At 43.9% G+C, this 16,928-nt stretch overlaps 5 protein-coding genes across 6 annotated transcripts; 2 read left to right on the top strand and 3 right to left on the bottom strand.

Moving 5' to 3' along the window:
• Nucleotides 1–928: 928 nt before the first annotated feature.
• On the bottom strand, nucleotides 929–3,526 carry vac14 (vac14 homolog (S. cerevisiae)). The gene is made up of 2 exons (XM_085783989.1): nucleotides 3,479–3,526; nucleotides 929–3,442 (listed from the first exon to the last, which is right to left on the bottom strand). The coding sequence occupies exon 2, from the start codon at nucleotides 3,431–3,433 to the stop codon at nucleotides 1,037–1,039; it is 2,397 nt and encodes a 798-aa protein (XP_085640115.1). The 5' UTR covers nucleotides 3,434–3,442; nucleotides 3,479–3,526; the 3' UTR covers nucleotides 929–1,036.
• A 109-nt stretch (nucleotides 3,527–3,635) lies between these two features.
• LOC146982806 (uncharacterized) lies at nucleotides 3,636–6,889 on the top strand. Its single transcript, XM_085783991.1, has 5 exons — nucleotides 3,636–4,131; nucleotides 4,776–4,894; nucleotides 5,535–5,640; nucleotides 5,742–6,639; nucleotides 6,706–6,889. Exons 1-4 carry the CDS (start codon nucleotides 3,855–3,857, stop codon nucleotides 6,629–6,631), a joined length of 1,392 nt encoding a protein of 463 aa, XP_085640117.1. The 5' UTR covers nucleotides 3,636–3,854; the 3' UTR covers nucleotides 6,632–6,639; nucleotides 6,706–6,889.
• Nucleotides 6,890–8,379: 1,490 nt separating this feature from the next.
• On the bottom strand, nucleotides 8,380–10,968 carry LOC146982805 (uncharacterized). Its single transcript, XM_085783995.1, has 4 exons — nucleotides 10,591–10,968; nucleotides 9,618–9,758; nucleotides 9,218–9,323; nucleotides 8,380–9,125 (listed from the first exon to the last, which is right to left on the bottom strand). The coding sequence occupies exons 1-4, from the start codon at nucleotides 10,846–10,848 to the stop codon at nucleotides 8,509–8,511; spliced, it is 1,122 nt and encodes a 373-aa protein (XP_085640121.1). The 5' UTR covers nucleotides 10,849–10,968; the 3' UTR covers nucleotides 8,380–8,508.
• A 795-nt stretch (nucleotides 10,969–11,763) lies between these two features.
• On the bottom strand, nucleotides 11,764–13,648 carry LOC146982804 (uncharacterized). 2 transcript variants are annotated; one of them, XM_085783992.1, is made up of 4 exons: nucleotides 13,185–13,648; nucleotides 12,983–13,061; nucleotides 12,784–12,886; nucleotides 11,764–12,529 (listed from the first exon to the last, which is right to left on the bottom strand). In XM_085783992.1, exons 1-4 carry the CDS (start codon nucleotides 13,499–13,501, stop codon nucleotides 11,835–11,837), a joined length of 1,194 nt encoding a protein of 397 aa, XP_085640118.1. In that variant the 5' UTR covers nucleotides 13,502–13,648; the 3' UTR covers nucleotides 11,764–11,834. The 2 variants fall into 2 exon arrangements, with proteins under 2 accessions (XP_085640118.1, XP_085640119.1); XM_085783993.1 differs by having other exon boundaries at nucleotides 11,764–12,526.
• A 334-nt stretch (nucleotides 13,649–13,982) lies between these two features.
• pgls (6-phosphogluconolactonase) lies at nucleotides 13,983–16,728 on the top strand. The gene is made up of 6 exons (XM_085783994.1): nucleotides 13,983–14,032; nucleotides 14,419–14,709; nucleotides 14,808–14,915; nucleotides 15,389–15,490; nucleotides 15,702–15,842; nucleotides 16,175–16,728. The coding sequence occupies exons 2-6, from the start codon at nucleotides 14,446–14,448 to the stop codon at nucleotides 16,319–16,321; spliced, it is 762 nt and encodes a 253-aa protein (XP_085640120.1). The 5' UTR covers nucleotides 13,983–14,032; nucleotides 14,419–14,445; the 3' UTR covers nucleotides 16,322–16,728.
• The last annotated feature ends 200 nt before the right edge of the window (nucleotides 16,729–16,928 follow it).

The raw sequence follows: 16,928 nt of genomic DNA, 5'->3' as shown, positions 1-16,928 counted from the left end.
GGTATAACACAGACAAAGAAAATGGGTTAGGCTTAATATTAGTAGCATCAATGTGTCTCCTCTTCCTCCCTTCAGACACTTAACCGGTATTTCTAATTATATAACTTATATAGCCGTAAAAATATGCGAGGGAAGTGTGTTTTTAATCACATGGTCCACTTTATTGATTTTTACACAGGAATGACAAAAGTGTGAATCTTTTCAAGAATGCAAGACAAACAGACACTGTAAAAACAAAAACATTAGTTGAAGAGTATGTGAGAAAAAAATTGAATTAAAAGCTTAGGTGTTTTAAAGATTCACTTCAACTGCAGTAACAAAGAAATGCCAAGAGGTGCAACTATACAGGTTTACCCAGAATTTATGCCAGAGTTCAGACACCCACAGCTTTATAGTTTCAAATCTCAGTTGATCTGGGTCAATACTCTACACGTGAGATTTCTTTTCTGGCTGACATGAGATTAAGGCAACCCTGAGCACATGCTCTACTCATGCTACTCAGAAGGCTACGCCAGATTAAATGACAGAAGTGTGCTATTTAACACTGAGATGCAGATCAGATTCATTTGAAATACTACTGTGGACATTTAATTTAGCTGGAAAACATCTCAGCTGCTGACAGGACATGATTGAAACTATATGGCCACATTATCTCCACCACCAGTCATGATGTTATATGTACATTCTCCAATCCTTCACATTAACCACAGTCTGAAACGTATCAAGTCTGTTTTCAGTTTTGTTTCCCCATGTTACATAACATAACATAACATAACATCGCTCTCATTTTTAGCAAAGACATGTACAAACACACAAGTTGTTTCCTAATAATGTATACCAAGTGTTTCTCTGATAAAACTATATTTAATCATATTCACTTAATACTTTTTGGCTTCAATAGCATCTTAATAATCTTTTCCAGGACAACCATATATATATATATAAATATATATATAATTAAACATGACATGACATTTTCCTTCATTCTTCTCTCCCTGTTCTCAGTGGTCAGAGGTGACTATATGGCACAAAGACTTCACATCAGCTTCCTGTCGGGGTGTTCAGAGGCACGTCCAGCGCGCTGGTGTCGGACCTCCAGATGTTTGCTCTGGACGCGGTCAAAATGCTGGAGCAGCTCGTTGTAATCCATCTGAGTGTGAGCGGCGCGTTTGGAGGCCGCTTGTTGTTGCTGTTTAGAGTCCATGTACTTGGATTCATCCACAGTCCTCATGAGCTCCGGGTTGGGAACGCAGCGTAGGCGGTGGGAGAGCAGCTGGAAGGCCTGGCTCTGAGGCAGCAGCATCAGCAGCCCGTACAGCGCCTTGATCAGGTAGGGGTTGTTCTCCACGTCCAGCAGCTGCAGACGCAGGTAGGTGAAAATGGGACTTTCTATGAGCTGCACCAGTTTGTCCACCTCCATCAGGAAGTCCACCGTCACTTCTAGATCTCCAAACTTCTGGATGAGATCGTAGGCGTGTTTGTAGTTCTGCGTGAGGAAACAGAGCGACACCGTGGCGACGGGGTTGTGGCACCAGGAGCGATACAGGCAGCAGAACAAGGCGCAGCTCTCCTGGGTGCGCAGGTCCTTCAGCTGGTTGCGTAGCTGGAAGAGCTCGGCGGAGGTGAGCAGGATGGTGTTGAGCGTCTGCACCATCGTGGAGGCAAATTTGAGGTCCTCCTCCTTCAGCAGGATGTCGGCCATGGAGTGGAAGATGTTCTCCGCGTGGAGCAGCAAGCACAGCTGCCTGATGATGAAGGCTCCTCGGTTCTCCAGCAGCTTCCTCTCCTGACTCAGGCGTTTCAGCAGGTTGATCATGAACTTGTAGAAGTAGGAGTTCATACTGGGAGTGGAGGGGGATGAGTCCACCGCCTTGGAGCTGTTAGTGCTGTGCTGCTGCTGCTGCCCCGGTTTGGCACCCTCGGGGACCTTCAGCACCGGTTTACCGTCGGTGCTTTCGCAGGAGCCGGCTTGGTCGGTTTGGCCCGCTGGAGACGACGCTATCTCAGCCAACACCTCCAGATCTTTCAGGATCACCTCGTCGGACTCGTCGGACAGCGTTTTCAGCAACATGGGAAACAGGCTGTCCGTGTGGCGGAACATTTTGCGCGGCGTCTTGATGTAGAGGTGGTAGAGCCACTTGAGCACGGCGATGCGGGTCATCATGCCGGTGGAGGAGTCGTGGAGGTGGCGGTCCAACACCTGGACGATGCCATCCAGGTCCAGAGTCACCTGTGGTCTGTCAGAACTCGCCGGGGCAAAGAAGCTGATGTTACTGAAACCGACGGACTCTTGCGATGCGTTCAGCACGTCGTTGCTGTCCGCCTCCGTCGTCTTGGGCTGACCGTCCTCTCTGGACGGCGACCCCCCCGTGCTTCCGTTTTTCTCCTCTTCCAGCAGGTCCTCATCGTCCTCGGGAGTCACCAGCTTCATCAGGCTGTGGTTGCAGGCGCTGGCCGCTTCTTTGGTGTTTTTCTTTCTGTCGTCGTAGGAGAGACAAGGCAGCACTGCAGTCAGGATACCAGAGGAGTAGGGGAGCATGACTCTGCCTGCCAGCTGGATGAACTCCCTCATCCAGGTCATAGCCGTCAGCTGGATCAGGTCGTTGGTGAGTTTGGTCTCGTCCGCGACCTGGCAGTGGATGACCAGAATATTTGCCATCTCTGCAAACTTAACGCTGGAGGGAGTCTTTTTGATCTCCTTCAGAAACTCTCCCAGCACCACCTCACACGTCTTGCGGATCTCCTTGCTGTTGTCTCCCAGGATCTGGAAAAGCCCGTCGAGGATCTCGGGGAGATAGTCCAACAGGTTGATGTCCGGCACAGACTCCAGGACGTGGATCCAGGAGATGATGAACTGCCTGGCGTACTGGTTGTTGGAGTAGATCCTCTCTCTCAGCAGGGGGACGAACGCCACCAGGTCAAACTTGTTGCTCTCCGTCACTATGTCTTTCAACAGTCTGTCCAGGAGTTCAGATCCACTTTTCACATTGGGATCAGGGTCTGCAGCGAGCTTGCTCAGACCATCAAAGAGCAGGTTGAAGTGGGGCAGCACGGCCCCTCTTGCTACCTTAACTATATTATACAGAGCCTCGCATGCATAGTAGCGCAATCGGCTGTCTGAGTCATTGAAACACGTGAGTACGGGCTCGATGAGCTCCTTCAGATACAGACCCGAGTCCTTCCCGAGGGCGATGGAGCAGGCTGCCAGTCCGATGAGACCCCCCTTGCGGCTGTGGGGGTGCTGGGACAGGGCGAACTCCGAGGCCAGTATCTGGATCACATGTCTGATCTGAGTCGAGTTGTTCTGAGCCACAAACTCCCGCACCAGTTTCTCTATTTCCAAAGCTGCGACTTTCCTCTTCTCGTACAGCTTGTCATTCAGAGCCCGGACGATGTTGGGCGTCAGAGGAGAGAAGTCTTTCTCCGTGTTCATGTTGTTGTTGTTGTTGTTGTTGTCGTCTGTCTTCTTGTCGGCGAGTGCAGCAGCACCGGGTCCTTTCTGCTACTGAAGTCTACGTCGACGCGGGGGAGAAAGCAGTCTGCATTTATGACCATTTAATACACAGACAACAACCGTTTCATTAGCGAAACCAGGAAGTCATGTAATACAACGCAGCTGACCGGTTGCATCCGCCGGAAACACGTCACGTTGTCGCGAGTGCTACATTTATTTGGGTCCCGCTTTGAGCGAGGAGGAGGAGCACCAGTCAGCTTAAGGTATAGCTTTCTTATTCTGCAAATGCATATTTTAGTTTTTATTTCCACCAGCATTTTAGCGTCTTAAATCTTAATTATACTTTTTTTTATTTTTTGGTTGGTTGGTAAGGAGGAGCAGAGCAGCAGCAGCAGCAGCGATGGCGAGCCGCCTGTCCCTCCACTCACAGCTCTCCTCCATCCTGGAGACGATGGCCAGCTCTGCCCTGAGCCAGGTCTGCAAACTGGTGGACGAGGACTCGGCTGAGCTCCGGCTCGAGTTGTCCCGGCTTTTGTTCGCCAATTCAGCCCTGGCAGGAAAAGTAAACATCCTGGAGGGCGAGCTGGCCACTGTGAGAAGCGACGCCCCCAAGTTGTGTAAAAGTTATCGCACCGTGGGTATACAAACTGTCTGCGACACAGACGGGGATCTTCACGGTACCTTTCCCCCTTTTTTTTTTTTTTTTTTTTTAGTTTAACCCTCCTGTTGTTGTCCTTCTGGGTCAAATCGACCCAATCTGTTTCCTTCCTCCATCCTTCCTTCTTTCCACAATCCTTTTTCCTTTCCTTCTTTCCTTCCTTCCCTTTGTCCTCATTTCTTCTTCCTTCCTCTTTTGATCCAATTGACCTGATCTGTTCCCTCCTTCCATCTTTCTTCCTTTTCCCCTTCCCCTTTTCCTTCCTTCTTTCCCTTCGTCCTTACTTCTTCCTTCCTTTTTGACCCAATCTGTTCCCTCCCTCCTTCTATCTTTCCTTCCTTTTCCCCTTCCTCTTTCCTCCCATCTTTCCCTTTGTCCTTCCTTCTTTCCCTTCATCCTTCCTTCCTTCCCTTCGTCCTTCCTTCCTTCCCTCTTTCTTTCCTTCCTTCCCTCTTTCTTTCCTTCCTTCCTTCCTTCCCTTCATCCTCCCTTCCTCTTTCCTCCCATCCTTCCCTTTGTCCCTCCTTCCTTCTTTCTTTTCTTCGTTCCTTCCTTCCTTGACCCAGGAGGACAACAGGAGGGTTTTAACAGTAGCTCAGCAGGTTCATCACAAGCATCGCCTTTTGTATTTACTGGTGTGTTTACCTATGTTTTGACCTCCAGGGTCCGGTTCGCCCACCATAGAGGGGATCTTTGGAAAAGACTGGTGCATGAATCTATGGAAAGACAGAGACCCATGTGGTGTTGAGGGAATCACGGACTCACCACAACACAGTCAGGAGGTGAGAGGAAGTTATGCCAAGGCAGTAAAAGTGAAATCTTTATGAGCTATAAACAGCTATATTTATAGATGCCCGACACGCAGTGGAACAGACAATACATAAACCAACCATGTGGAGTCTATAAATCTTGGACTAAATCAACAATATCCACGATTTTCTTTTTCTTTTAGAAAATTGCTTATGCACACTGAAAAGCAAGAGCCCCTGTATACCAGCATGTCTGGTGATATATGATCATTAAATTATAGTAATGGTCATTTCCAGCTAATACAATGTTCATCACATTCTTGACTAATCTATGAATCATAAAGATGCAGTGTTTCTTAAAAAATGTTCTATGCAGTAAAGCATGAAATAATTAGGATAAATGGCCATTATCATTTCTCTAATCTCAACTGGACATTGTGAAATTGTTTACAGGCTAATAGTTTAGTTTTTGTTTCTCAACCTCAACTCAAAACATTTTATAAGATATTTTATTTACAATGTTGTAATAAGGAGAATATCAGCAAATCACCACACGGAACCACAGGAGATTATATATTTTTTCTTGATTTCTACTCAAACAGTTTATTAAAACAATTGATTTATCATTTTTAACTCCTGTCAGAAAATATGACCATTTTTTTCTATTCTGCAGGATGTGACAACGCAGTCTGAGCAAATTACTGTGACTGAGATCAAAGAGGAGGATTATGTGGGGGAAGCTGCCAGCAGCTGCCAGAAGGAAACACTCATTACAGAAGGTAAGAGAGTGACAGAGCAATGGCATTTAGGGAGTATACAATGCAGATTTAGCAGCTTTAGAAGATTTTCTGGTATTTATTTGTGTATTTGTGCGCAACAGAACATGAAGAAAGTGCAGCTGAGGAGCTGGAACAGCTGTCGGTCGGTTACTCGGCTGATGGCAGCACTTGCAGCCTGTCATTTGATCAAGGAGGAGAACAGGCTGAGTCTGCAGATGCTATTGAAGAACCATCTGTGCAGCTCATACCCATCAATGAGACGGACGAGGCCTACAGCGCTCACATCATCCCAATTGAAGAGGATGAGGAAGATGACGACGACGACGATGTGCAGTTTGTACAAGAAAGTCGACAGGTGCAAACTGCAAACGCTACAGATGGGCCAGACCACAACCAGCAGCAAACATTACCTGCAGACAACAGTGAAACCAGCACCGCTCCGGACCAAGATTTACATGATGATAACTTTAATGTGGTTCATGTAGAACCTGCCAGAGAGCTAAGCAGACACAAATTCACATGCCAAGTATGTAGCAGGACATTTTACCACAAGGGCACTCTAACGCATCACATGAAGTCACACAAGTCAAACTTCTGTAACATTTGTAAGCAGCATTTCCCACACAGGAACAAGTTGAACTCTCACACCTGCGTGCCTCCAGTTCCTTCTCAGACAGTAAGTAAGTCTTGCGAGCTGTGCGGGAAGACCTTCGCAAACCCGTCGGCTCTGAGGATTCACTACGTGGTCCACACAGGAGAGAAACCTTACAGGTGCAGCTTGTGTGGGAGAGGGTTCACCCAGAAAGGCAATCTGAAATGTCACCTACGCATCCATACTGGGGAGAGACCGTTCCGCTGTGTTAAATGTGGGAAGACCTTCACACAAAAGGTGAATCTCAACCATCATTTAATGGCACACATAAATCGCGATGAAGACAAGCCCACAGCTAGAAGGCACCTTATGAGCCTATTGGCTCAAAGCTGTCAATGAGTGATTGTGTTGCAAGCCAAGGCAATTTTATTTGTATAGCCCGTTTTTACAAACAGTTTCTCTCAAAGGGCTAGACCGCAAGACCAGTAGCTTTATTATTTATTTGAATACATGATTAAGTGTTGCTCACAGTGGTGTAAGGATAGTTAATGTCATGTTTGTTATGGCTTGCAGTCTGTAGTAGTGCTTAGAAAAACAAGGAGTATGTCTGTTTTTGTCAGTTGTTTTTATTAAAGCATTTGCCAGTTCAGTGTCTCAGTTGCTGTGCTGCCTTTACAATAAAAACAGCCATGAATGTTCACTTTGTGAGCACATTTTTTTTATTGATATAACTTTTAAAGTATCAATTTATCTTTGTCTAATCTAACTTGAAGCTGACTTGTATATAATATTCAACTCTGACAATCTGAACAAAGCACATCATCTGACAGGGCCTCGTAAGGGGCATGCAGGTGTGAGTGAAAAAAACAATGCAACAGATTAGTGAGGTCAGTGTGGTGTGTTCAAGGAAATCATATCATTACAGAGAATACGTCTTTAGTGTCACTTATTGGTTTGTTGGGGTGATGACAGCTCTGATCAGGATTTGTTAAAGGAAAGAACAGAATAAAACATGACAACACTGACAATCTGGTTTGACTGCACAATGACCACACAACTTGTCTCTTTACAATAACTATGCAGCCATATAAATACATCTTAGAACAGTGACACCATTTAGACCTGAACTATTTCTGTAAATCATCAGAATATTATGACCAACACACATCAACATTTCAACAGTCAAGAGGTAAGCCACCCCACTTTCTGCCCAGTTAAATGCCAAATAATGAGACAAGGCATAAAGACAAAGCATAAGTGAGACGTGGTTAATAAAGTAAACAGAGGGTTGTTCTGCTTTGTTGTGAAGAGGTAGTTTTGAAGGTTTATGCTACGAGTGTGCAAACAATGGAGCGTTGTCCAAAGTCATTTTGGCATTATTTGATGCAGGCCTTCTGTGGCCTGATATGACACTGAGGTATGTGTAACATGTTTGCACCAAACACATTATGCATGAAGAAAATGGGAGGTATTTCATGTCATGACTTGGATCAGAAAATGTATCTAATCTGATCTATGGCAATTTCCTTATTAATCGTAATGTGAAACCGACTTAAAAGGCAAAGAGAAGACATCCTACATTTGGGCAATGACTAGGGACCGACCCATTCATTAGGCTGATATCTGGCATTTTGTAAAAATTCAGCATAAGCCAATGCCTGCACTTAGAGACGTATAGGTCAAAGTTTGGTTTTAATTGTTTAGGTTTTTGATTACCTGTGGATATTTTTCTGTTGAAAATAATGAGTAGAGTGCAGAGCACAGATCTAAATAGGCAAATAGAAAATGCACATTTTCTATTTTGAATTTTTTGTGATCAAAAGAATCATATATTAGTGTTTAATAAACGTTCATTTAAGTTCAGCAATTTAGCCAATTTCTTATTATGATTAAGTAGTTGTATTTTATCGAAGGCAAAAAACAAAACAAAACGACAATAACATAATAATAATATGGTAACAACCCCCCTGACCGGTCAATCAATCCAATCACTCTCAATCAAATGTTACACTAGCAAGTGACACATATTCTCTATACTTTCATTTGGCTGCAGCATTTTCTATATCAATAAAACTAAAAATGCACCAAAAATGGTTTTAGAGCGGCACTGAAAATTATACAGCCTATAAAATTAGCTTTTCCTAAATTTAGATGAGGTACTGGAAATCTACATATTCATCCACATGTGAGCTCCCTATGGACGTATTGGCACATGTTGTGCTACTCTGAGGATCGCTGAAAGCACTTCTTGGGGCTCCATGTGGCTGTTTCTCTAGTCAGGTGAAACACTGGTGGTGATTTAAACCGTACTTGTATGCGTAACATTTCCCACAATCCACGCAGCTATAAGGCTTTTCGCCGGTGTGCGTCCGGAGATGTATGTTCAGAGAGCTTTTCTGAGAAAAACTTTTGGCACAGTCTGGACAGCTGTACGGCTTCTCCCCAGAGTGCACGCGTTGGTGAAGTTTCAGGTAGGTTTTCTGTGCGAACCGCTTTCCGCACACGGCGCAGCTGAATGGTTTCTCGCCGGAGTGTCGTCGGATGTGGACCTTCAAACTGCTCAGATAGTTGAACACTTTCCCACAGAATAAGCACTCAAATTGTTTCGTCAGCTTCATAGGTTTTGGCTGAACGGTGAGCTTTTTGGCTGCGTTCATGTGGTCATCGTTCGTGTAGTCAGAGTAGTCAGCGGCGCCGGCGGCTGGGGGAGGATTTGTGTTGTCAATCAGAGTGCTCATGGTTGCGTCATCTATCAACTTGTCCATAATGGTCGGTTGTGTGCGTTGTTGGGTTTGACTGTCCACTGTCATTGGGAAGTTTAATTCCCCGGAGTGAAGCTGCAGCTCATCAACAGATCTATGAAGCATGCTGTCGTCCTCAAAAATCCCAACCACTGTTAAATGAAAATGAGCAGTGAGAGCACAGAAACTATAAGGATTACAGTCATTTGTTTCGCCTCTGTTGTCTTTTCCAATCCAAACTTACCTTTTCTGTTATCTGTGAAACTCATCTGCTGACCAATAGGATGATCATCATATATCTCCTCCTTGACAAAGATGAGATCAGGTTCTCTGTCCATCATGTCTATTCCCTGCAAAAAAAGACATATTTGAACATGAAAAAAAAACATTTGATCATCACTCACTGCATTGAGATAAAACAAAACGTCACTGTTTTCATTTCATTTCATTTTGATTTATTTCATTCATGGTTCTCACATAGTTGCACATATACATTGTGTACACATTTTCATCATGAATGAAAAGGAGCAGGATGAAGAAAAAACTTATAATTCCTGCCCCTCTCTGTTGTTACAAATGTAATTGGCTTACTTCAACACCAATATTATTCTCTTGTTGGGTGTAAAGGTAAAGGATTCACTGACCTGTGCTCCCATGCTCGTCATAGCAGCAGGCTCCATTGTGTCTTTTCTGTGGGACGGTAGTTTCTCTTCTCTCCAAAAGTCCATACACCAGTCCTTTCCAAAAACTCCATCGATGGCCGGAGCAGGTTGCTGCTGCTGCGGCTGCTGCTGCTGCTGCTCTGGAAGACGAAGCATATAACAAGTGTGACCTCCTGTATGTGGCAGCAAAGGTAGAAATATATACACAAAGATCAAAGAAAACTTGAGAATGCCATTATTGATTTCCATGAGATGTGATGGGTCATGACACAGAATGCACTTCGGGCCATACTGTATCTGAGTTGAAGTGGCTGTGCACTCTCCTGGTAGGTTATTAGAAAGACAATACAGGATATTGTCTTTCTAATCATCCTGACGGTTATCATGTTAGACTTGTGTTGAAGCCAGGGCTGCACAATTAATTGCAATGTAATCAAATCGCAACATGCTATAAGAGCAATATCAAAATTGCAGGATAGATAAAATGTGTAATGCTATTGTGTAATTGTTGGCACCGTAAGATTCTTGGCCAACAAATCACATTTAGTATAGAAAACCCCAAGGAAAATCACATAATCATTTGAAATATATTTTGAAGTACACAAGAAAAGGGAAATTGACAATTACTACTGAAATATCTGCCCACACATGATCACAATATGGATTACCAGTGTAGGTAGGGGGGTTCCTATTATTTTGTCCACCTGGTGTAGGTCAGCAACACCAACACCTCTTTATAGTCTCCAGCCCAGCTTAACTAAATAATCAAAAAATAGCAGGAGGACTGTTGTATCATTTAATTAGTGTGATCCAGGTGTACCTAATAAAATGCAAATTGGTTGTATTCTCCACCAAGGGGCTATAGCCTGCCTTGTTTTCCAGGATATAGCCCCCCAACCCCCCACCCCCAAGCCTGGAAACCTCTCCATCGAGCCGTGTGACCGTCCTGACCTGCGGGGTGCCGCCGGCTCACACTGTTGATATGTGCCGGGTAGGTCTGCGCCTCCCTCGCCGCTCTCAGCTGGACCTCCAGCGAGTAACACCGCTTCTTCAGCGCCTCGTTCTCCGTCTTGTGCAGGGATATCTCGGTGTGAAGGACGGAGGAGCACTCATCAGCCAGGTTGCCAATTTCAACCAACGCCGCCTTCGTCACTTTTTCCAGGATGGCCGCTAACTGCGTCCGAAAACTCCGGTTCGTGGTGTCGCACATCATCTCGACGGAGACGAAGCTCAATATTTCGAAATTTTTTTTGGCAAAATTCCCAGCGTAGAAACGTTGTTGACGCTGTGCCTTTATCAAATATGCGCTATAGCTGAACCGCAGGGGATTGTGGGAAAGCTGTAAGGCTGCGTTCCGACGTTTACGAAGAGCACTTGAAGGCAGCACATATAAAAACTGATACTGAAATGTACTTTGGCCCATATACAGTATGTCTATTGCTTGGGCCTATTATTATTTTCATACGTACTATTATAGAGCACGTTAGGTCTAATGCAATGTAGTAAACAGTCGTGGTGTGTTGCAAAAGGCAGACACATTTGGTAAAATAACTAATATTATATAATATTGGATTCATATTATCCATGCAATGCAGTGTGTGTGTGTACACCAAGTTCCAGTTATTGAAAGTGGAGTTGATTTCAGTGACTTAATGCATTGTGAATTCAATCAATGAATGGATCAATAAAACTTTGGGCAGTGAATGAAAAAATATCAGATAATATGATAAAATAGCAGAAAATGGAAATACCTATGTTAAGTAGGCCTATCTTATAAGTAACTCAAATTTGGATAGATAGATAGATAGATAGATAGATAGATAGATAGATAGATAGATAGATAGATAGATAGATAGATAGATAGATAGATAGATAGATAGATAGATAGAAAGTAGTTATAATGAGAGTTTGTGTTGAGCTGCATTGTAGTATTATGAAGATGGTGGACAAAATGATAGAAACACCTGTCAGCTCTTAGTACTGCATACTATAATATACTGTAGCATCATATCAGGTCTCAGTCAGTTTGAGAGTGAAGTAGTTGAAAATGAGATATGAAAGGAAAGCAGCAGAAAACACACATACTGACACATTTCCGTCACAACAAAACAAGTTACCCAAATTTGGAGCAAAGATAGCTTTATTGTTTATTTGCTTATTTCAACCAAACAGCTTGAGAAGTACACATGGCGGACTGTTTTAAGTGGTCCCATTAATTAATGTTGCACTAAATGTTGGTGCACCAGATTCACTACCATACACGTTCAAACTAGGATCTAAATGTACTGCCAGGTGTTTTTTCAGATTACAGTTCTTTGTAAAACCTTTGCCACATTTGATACAGACAAAAGGTTTTTCTCCAGTGTGTGTACGCTGATGCATATCAAGGGTACATTTCTGAATAAAGCCCTTTCCACAAATAGGACAGCGATATGGCTTCTCCCCAGTGTGTGTGCGCTGGTGTGTATACAAATGCCCCTTTTGTGCGTATCTCTTTCCACATAGCGTGCACCTGAAGGGCTTCTCTCCTGTGTGACTCCTCTGGTGAATTTCAAGCTGACTAAAGCATCTGAAGCTTTTGCCACACTGCAAGCACCCGAACCTCTTTGCAGCCGAGTTCCTCAAGTTGTGAATCTTCATGTTTCTGAGCACACTTAAGCTTTGGGAAGCAACATTTTCAGCAATGCTTTTCCCAGCCTCTAGGTTTGTGTGAGCAGGTGCAAGTTGTGAATTCCACTGTGTCTCCCTGGTCCTTCCTGGTCCAGCAAGAGACGGCTGGGTGCTCAGGGTGACAAACCTATCAGTGAACATGGGCTGCTGATGATCTTGGATGAGTTTGGGATGCTGCATCACATCTGGACTCTTCTGAGTTTCTGAGACTGCTTCTCTTCCTGCTGACAGCAAAAGAGCATGTTAACATGTGGAATATGGTTCACCCTAAGCAATTTAATCAAGGTTAAAAGCTGAATACACATGGCATCGAACTTAAGTTGCTCATACTATCAAAATTGCTGGAATTTTCACATTTAAGATAATTATTAATAAAAACACATTTTAGGAGGCTATAAAACCACTTTCAGGGCACATTGAATGCCAAATGTGTGATTCAGAGTCAGAATTGGTGAGCTACACTGAATTTAATACTCACTGTTTTCACTTGTCCTGTCTTGTTCATTGCCTGCAGTGTCCACCTCTGTCGGCTCTTCCTTTACAACAATTAAGTCAGGTTGTTCTTTTGGCGGGTTTGGAAACTATTGGAGATAACATTATAATGAATTTGCCTGTTTCAAATAAAAAAACACAGTGCAACATAATGGGATAACTGTGTTTGACCAGTGCAGACTTACTTCAGCTGCAGTTTGCTGTTCGGCTTGAGGCAAACTGCTCATCTCAGTGGAGGAACTTATGCTTTCCCATGGGCTCTCACTAGGATGTAATAAACTTAGATTAATACACCATTAGGCAGGGTGGATCTGACAGCAAAGGTTATGATATAGACAGACACTCTTAACTACAGGCTACAAGCAGGAATCTGCAAGCCTAGCCTACCTCTTTATAGCAGGTCTTGTCCTGTCAGGCTCCACGGTTCTGTTTGTTGAACAGTCCCTTACCACTGAGCATGCAGCTGCTGCAGCTGCAGCTGCGGCTGCTGCGTCCTGTCTGCCCCCCTGTGCGATATACAGCAATTTCTCCATCAGCTGCAGTTTCTCTGTGAGCGAGGCTATTTCATTCCGCCCTCGAGTTATCTCTATTTTCAGCATCTTCGACTCGATCTCCACCAGTTTGCTTATTTCCATGACGGCTGTTTTGGATAATGCGTCCATGATGGAGACGAGTTGCGTTTGGAAAGAGAAGACTGTCGACATGATTTCAAGGTTTCTGTGGGACACACACGAGAATGCGCACAGACAAAATGCCTCTTTCTGAAGGTCTCTATTTTCAATTCAATGTAGTTAACAATATAAAGCACGAGTGTCCACAAGGTACGCGTGAGTGTCCCCACAGAACTCAAGTGGTTGGTACGGATACGCTGTTTCCATCTGCCGGGTGGGAGGAAACATAGCAACCATTCAAAAAAACTACAATATCCATCAGTAAAAAAAATGTCCCATCGTCTTAATCGACTTCTACACGAGTCTGTGTTGTGTTAAATTCCTCTCAATACTCGGCGTCCTTTGATTGACTTCCCTTTTTAACCTTGTTAAAAAACATTAACAGAGCAAGCTAACTTTTTGTGTCGTTGTTGCTACAGAGACTCAACTGACCAGAATGCAGTGCGGTCTAAACACAGAACGTGATTGGCTGGTGAAAAACTCGTTTCAGGAAGTGGCGCGTCGAATTACATTCGCCGACTGAAAATCCTCCTCATGACTAGCTGCACCTGAGATTCACACTAGGTAAGAAAACTTATATTATTCAGACAAGCTGTAGAGTTTTCTTGTTAAATTCCAGGTTTGTTTAACTTGTCAAAAAGTGCCGAGCTTATTGTCCTTATATTTCCGACAGTGGTTAGTGCAGTATCCTGTCCAGCTTAATCTCCACCAGTCCTCTGTTTGCACCGCCACAGTTATATTGGAGTGTTGCCTAAATCAACTTTAGTTTAAATTGTTTAAAAAAAAGAAGAAGAAATGCTTTCTACCAACAGAAGCAGTTCATATTGTATTGGACATATGTACACAACATGATGGCTTGCAAAACATTTTGGTTGAAGACTTCCTTATACTGTATATTGCTCAAAACCAGTTTGTCCTCTCTCTCTCTCTCTTCTTCTTCCTCCTCTCAGTAACTCCTTTACTCAGAAAGTGCTCTGATGGCTGGCAGAAGAGTCGTGGTCTTCCCCTCCTCAGCAGAGCTGGGACCGGCGCTGGCCCAGCTGGTGACATCCCGGGCGGAGAAGGCCATCGCCTCTCGTGGCAGGTTCACCCTGGGTCTGTCTGGTGGAAGCCTCGTGTCCATGCTCAGTAAGGAGCTGCTCGCCCTGCCAGGGCTGGACTGCAGCAAATGGGTGGCCGGCTTCTGTGACGAGAGACTGGTTCCCTCTGATGATCCTGAGAGCACTTACGGGTTGTACAAGGTATCTATTCAGGAGGATGTTTGCATAAATTGCTTTTCATTCCATTTCGTTCCATCACCTCAGAGTAAAATATAATTTATTTCCTCTTTTTTTTCCAGAGTCAGTTGTTTTCCAAGGTCAACATCCCTGAGAGTGGGATCTTAACCATCGATTCCTCTCTGCCAGTCAGCGAATGCGCTGAGGATTACACCCGCAAACTGAAAGAGGTACACACATCTCTCACATCTCACATCTAGAGTACTGTGGGAAAGCATAAGCAACATGAGAAAATATCACCATTTCTCATAGGGACATTTTCGCTCAGTGTTTCAAAGTACTTGGCTTTTAGTCTGTTCTAAGCCTTTTGCCACATTTCTGTCCTCTCATGTTGTTGCAGACATGCTTGCTAACGTTCAGATGAGAGCCATAACCGTCTGCTGCAACACCCTTGTTCCTCTTACTGCTTGAGAAGTTTTTTATGAGTCCAGTTGTACGTTTGGATTTCATGCTACAGAATGATTTTGGAATTGATTTGATGCCTCAATGGTGTATGTCTTGACACATCTAAAGCTTAACTTTTACATTGAATGTTAACTTCTCTGTGGTCAGTTCTGCCTCAAAATTCCCACACAAGGATGTTATGCTTCAATTTACCCAGCACAACTTTTACAGTTTTGCTTTACTATTTTTAAACACACAGGCATTCCCAGATGACGACTTCCCTGTGTTTGACTTATTACTGCTGGGGATGGGGCCTGATGGACACACTTGTTCCCTCTTCCCAGACCACCCTCTCCTGGAGGTAAGGGCTGTATATTAGTCAGTTTGACAGTTTGTCAGACTTGACCCTTCTGGTCCTTAATGTCACCCCAACATGTCTGGAAGGCAGTAATGATTCTTCCTTGATTGTATATTTGACTACTTTTGGGTTGTAACACACTAGTTATACTTTTTGGACGCTGTGCCACATTCTACATGATAGATGATTGGGTTTGGGTGTAATCCATATTCAGGAAACCAAGAAGATTGTGGCCCCCATCAGCGACTCTCCCAAACCACCGCCACAGCGCGTGACTATGACTTTTCCAGTGGTGAACTCTGCACGCTGTGTGGCTTTTGTATCGACAGGAGGAAGCAAGGCACCTGTTTTGAAGGTAACATTTAGACACTGAAATTGAACATACAAAAAACCTTCTATTTCCTTGACACAATAAATCTGTTGAGACAAGATCCAGGGGCACAGAAGCCACTATACTATATAAGATTGAGATAAAACAGAAGAATGCAAAATAAAAGCACTGAACCAGTTCTGCTGGTTCGGTATGGGAAAGTGCAAGTAGAAAGTCTAACTGGAGGAAAAAAAGATAACTCTGTACATAAATGTATGGGTCTATTCAATGATTATTGTTCAGCACTTTTATAACCCACTGGATTAGCAGAAATAACCGTGCTGTTATATTCTAACACAGTGACCATTTTTTTGCAGGAGGTGCTGGAGGGGAGAGAGGGTCCAGCGTTACCAGCAGCCCGCGTTGTCCCAACCAACGGCGAGCTGTTCTGGCTTGTAGATGACCCCGCAGCAGCCTCCCTAACTATCCAGGTAGAGAGGCCAGGCTCAGGGGCCAAACTGTAAAGCATTTTCAACACCAATATGAAAACTTGAATGAAGAGACTGGAAAATACTGCAGAACATTCCCACTCCCATATGAATGTGTAATTGATTACACAGTTGAGATAGAAATGGAGGCGAACTAAAAAAAATTATGAAGACAGTGTTGTAATTTCCAGCATAAGACATGGCACTTATTGGATGATGGATTGTGTCTCTCTGTGCATGTGTGCATTAGTGTGTCAGAAGTTTAGCTTTCTTCAGGTAAGTCCCCTTACACAATGTTGTTGTTACTAAAGTTGGAGGTTTGACCTTCTCTGTGCAGAATAATTAACACTTGACATTAGAGGTCAGTCATGGTTCAGTTGTGTAACAGACACAGGAGTAATGTTGAAACCTGCAGCTGCAACATAAACTGAGAAAAAATGTTATCTGGTGTCTGATGAATCTTTTTCTGAGGGACAAACTATTTGTCAGGGTCTCTGAACATGTCTGGATTGGTCCATTTACTTGGCTGTGCATTTTTTGGGGGGGAAACTTGACTTTCATTTCATATTTAGTTAGGCAGTTTGACAGTTCATCTTAATCATACTAAAACAATATAGGCTACTGTGGGGGGAAAAAAGAGCAG

Source organism: Trachurus japonicus, chromosome 8 (genome assembly GCF_045865225.1).
Source record: "Trachurus japonicus isolate A0001 chromosome 8, Traja_1.0".
NCBI classification, from domain to species: Eukaryota; Metazoa; Chordata; class Actinopteri; order Carangiformes; family Carangidae; genus Trachurus; species Trachurus japonicus.
This window is presented reverse-complemented; position numbering and strand designations above follow the sequence as displayed.

Excerpts from the sequence above, each read along its gene's own strand:
- vac14 (XM_085783989.1), bottom strand. The coding sequence starts at position 3,433 with ATGAACACGGAGAAAGACTTCTCTCCTCTGACGCCCAACATCGTCCGG.
- LOC146982806 (XM_085783991.1), top strand. The coding sequence starts at position 3,855 with ATGGCGAGCCGCCTGTCCCTCCACTCACAGCTCTCCTCCATCCTGGAG. Across the intron at positions 4,132-4,775 it reads CACAGACGGGGATCTTCACG|GGTCCGGTTCGCCCACCATA; the intron begins GTACCTTTCCCC and ends TTTGACCTCCAG. Across the intron at positions 4,895-5,534 it reads CACCACAACACAGTCAGGAG|GATGTGACAACGCAGTCTGA; the intron begins GTGAGAGGAAGT and ends TCTATTCTGCAG.
- LOC146982805 (XM_085783995.1), bottom strand. The coding sequence starts at position 10,848 with ATGATGTGCGACACCACGAACCGGAGTTTTCGGACGCAGTTAGCGGCC. Across the intron at positions 9,324-9,617 it reads TGACGAGCATGGGAGCACAG|GGAATAGACATGATGGACAG; the intron begins GTCAGTGAATCC and ends CTTTTTTTGCAG. Across the intron at positions 9,126-9,217 it reads TTTCACAGATAACAGAAAAG|TGGTTGGGATTTTTGAGGAC; the intron begins GTAAGTTTGGAT and ends TTCATTTAACAG.
- LOC146982804 (XM_085783992.1), bottom strand. The coding sequence starts at position 13,501 with ATGTCGACAGTCTTCTCTTTCCAAACGCAACTCGTCTCCATCATGGAC. Across the intron at positions 12,887-12,982 it reads AACAGCAAACTGCAGCTGAA|TTTCCAAACCCGCCAAAAGA; the intron begins GTAAGTCTGCAC and ends TATCTCCAATAG. Across the intron at positions 12,530-12,783 it reads AGACAGGACAAGTGAAAACA|CAGGAAGAGAAGCAGTCTCA; the intron begins GTGAGTATTAAA and ends TTTTGCTGTCAG.
- pgls (XM_085783994.1), top strand. The coding sequence starts at position 14,446 with ATGGCTGGCAGAAGAGTCGTGGTCTTCCCCTCCTCAGCAGAGCTGGGA. Across the intron at positions 14,710-14,807 it reads GCACTTACGGGTTGTACAAG|AGTCAGTTGTTTTCCAAGGT; the intron begins GTATCTATTCAG and ends TTTTTTTTCCAG. Across the intron at positions 15,491-15,701 it reads CAGACCACCCTCTCCTGGAG|GAAACCAAGAAGATTGTGGC; the intron begins GTAAGGGCTGTA and ends ATCCATATTCAG.